General features: G+C 37.1%; 1 protein-coding gene across 1 annotated transcript; it reads right to left on the reverse strand.

Annotated features, from left to right (window-relative positions):
* Nucleotides 1-515: 515 nt before the first annotated feature.
* LOC139311055 (olfactory receptor 6M1-like) lies at nt 516-1,496 on the reverse strand. The gene has a single exon (XM_070935384.1). It carries the CDS (start codon nt 1,494-1,496, stop codon nt 516-518), a length of 981 nt encoding a protein of 326 aa, XP_070791485.1.
* Between the last annotated feature and the right edge of the window lie 1,216 nt (nt 1,497-2,712).

Here is a 2,712-nt window from a genome sequence, read left to right on the forward strand (position 1 = left end):
TACATTTCAACACTGCCCAACTCACCTAAGTGACTCTGGGAGGTTTACAAACAACATAATAAAACCATTTAAAACATATCTAAAAGCACATGAAAAAACAAAATTCAAACAAGATTAAAATTTACAAGTTAAAAATGAAAAAAAAAAATCAGAAGGGCAGGCTAATTGTTTAATTTAAATTTAACTGTTTGTCTCTTTGTTTTCCAGCAACTGAACTTATTTTAATATTTAATACAGGTTTGTTGTTATGATTCAACAAAAATAGTTCTCTTGAACTTTCAGTTTAGGCTTCAAGTATTACAGTAATTCAGCTTTGATATTCATTGGATTCATCAATGAATCTCATCTCATCAGAAAAAAAGGAGATTAAAACAAAGCCCAAGCATTAACACAGTGTTTGGTTCATCATGGAGTTCATGCCTCTTCCACATACAGCAGCTAATTCGTAGGATCCATGACAAACCTTGTATTGATTAAGGTAGATTTGCATGGAAGATAAGAAATCATATCAAAAATTATCTGCTTCTCTGGGAAGCATGCTTCCTCTTCATCATTCCTTTCAGGGCGTCCAACACTTTTTCATTTCTCAGGCTGTAAATAAGGGGGTTTAGAAGTGGTGTCACCACAGCTGTCAGAATGGCCACCACTTTGTTGAACTCCAGAGAGGAGCTCTGGGCTGGCTGAGCATACATAAAAATGGAACTGCCATAATAGATTGTCACCACTGTGATATGTGAGGCACAGGTAGAAAAAGCCTTGCGCCTCCCAGTGGCTGATGGGATCCTAAGCACAGTGGAGATAATGTAGATGTAAGATACTGTGATGAGCAATAGAGTGCCCACAAGCATAAAGGAAGCAAGAAGCACATCAACAAGTTCAATGAGCTGTGTGTCAGAACAGGAAAGCTTCAAGAGTGGGGTGCTGTCACAAAAGAAGTGATTGATTACATTTGGGCCACAGAAAGGGAGCTGGGATATCACTACTGTTGGCCACAGGATATGCAAAAAGCCACCCACCCAACAACTAACCACTAGAGAGATGCAGACATGACTGTTCATTATGATGGGATAACGCAGTGGGTTACAGATAGCGACATAGCGGTCAATGGACATCACACTCAGAAGAAGCAACTCAGTGGACCCCAGGAAGAAATAGAAGTGACACTGAGCAATGCAAGCTGAAAATGAGATGGTCTTCTTCTTAGCCAGCAAGTTAGTCAACATCTTGGGCACAATGGCTGAGGTGAAGAATATTTCCAGAAGGGAAAGATTTCCCAGAAAAAAGTACATGGGTGTATGAAGATGAGCATCAGTTATTACAACACTGATGATAATCAGATTGCCCAAGAGAGTGAGAGTAAAAATAATAGAGATGATTGCAAAAAGGAAAATTTCTAAAACCTGGACCTGAGGAAACCCTAACAGAATGAACTCCGTCACAAGTTGTCCAAGGCTCTGGTTATTACTGTTTGTCACTGCATCCATCCTGGGCTTCATCTGGAGAAATGGAAAAAAGTGAGATTGCAAGAGGATAGAAATTCAATCACAATCACAATTAACTGGAAGAAAAGAACATCACTCTCACTATTGTCTTTCAGAACTACATGCTAAAAAGAAAGAGTTGGGGTGAACTATATTATTCAAGGAAATATTTGCGAAATGAAATATGGCATGGAACATAGAACATACAGACCATGGATGAAACTCAACCAACAAAAACGTCTATACCTACAACATTTCATATTTATTGTATATTAGAAATGTCAAAGAATTAAGTGAATTTTCATATCACCCGGAGGTTTAGTAATGCAAAAATAAAAGTCAGCTGTTTTTTTGTACATCAAATATTTATTTATTCTTTATTTATACCTTACCTTTATTACAGGTAGTCTTGACTTACAACCATTTGTTTAGTGACTTTTAGAAGTTACAACAACACTGAAAAAAGTGAACTATGGCCGATTTTCACACTTACGACCATTGCAGCATCCCCATTGGTCAAATAATCAAAATTTGGATGCTTGGCAACTGTCATGTATTTATGACAGTTACAGTGTCCTTGATTATGTGTTCATCTTTTGTGACTCTCTGACAAGCAAAGTCAATGGGGAAGTCAGATTCACTTAACAACCATGTTACTAACTTAACAACTGCAGTGATTTATTTAATAACGGTGGCAAGAAAGGTCCTAAAATGAGGCAAAACTAATTGTCTTGCTTAGCAACAGAAATTTCGGGATCAATTGTGGTAATGGTTGTTTCTTTTATTTACTGTATCTGTATTTTTTAAATAACTCAAGGCAGTGAACATATCTAATAACTCCTTCTTTCTCCTATTTTCCCCACACCAATAACCCTGTGAGGTGAACTGGACTGAGAGAGACTGACTGGCCCATAGTGACCCAAACGGCTTTCATGCCTAAAGCGGGACTAGAAACCACCTTCTCATGATCTGCTGCTGCTTTGCTGTTTTTTTGGAATATGTACCAACTTATTTTTAAAATATAATAGATAACTTGGACTAAGTTTGTGATTTTTATCTATTCAGAAGTGCAAAAAAATGATTCTAACCAGATTGGACTACAAGGTAACTCACTGAAAAGGACAAATAAGTGATGTTAATTATTTATAAAGAAACTCTATTCCATTTTCCTTTGCTCTTGTTCTCCTCTCACAGATAACTCTACTGTGAGAAACTAGTGTAGAGAAGACTG

The sequence above is a fragment of the Pituophis catenifer genome, unplaced genomic scaffold (assembly GCF_029215685.1).
Source record: "Pituophis catenifer annectens isolate HBS135680 unplaced genomic scaffold, rPitCat1.0.hap2 SCAF_2, whole genome shotgun sequence".
Classification (NCBI taxonomy): domain Eukaryota; kingdom Metazoa; phylum Chordata; class Lepidosauria; order Squamata; family Colubridae; genus Pituophis; species Pituophis catenifer.

Coding starts and splice junctions, on each gene's coding strand:
- LOC139311055 (XM_070935384.1), bottom strand. CDS start 1,496: ATGAAGCCCAGGATGGATGCAGTGACAAACAGTAATAACCAGAGCCTT.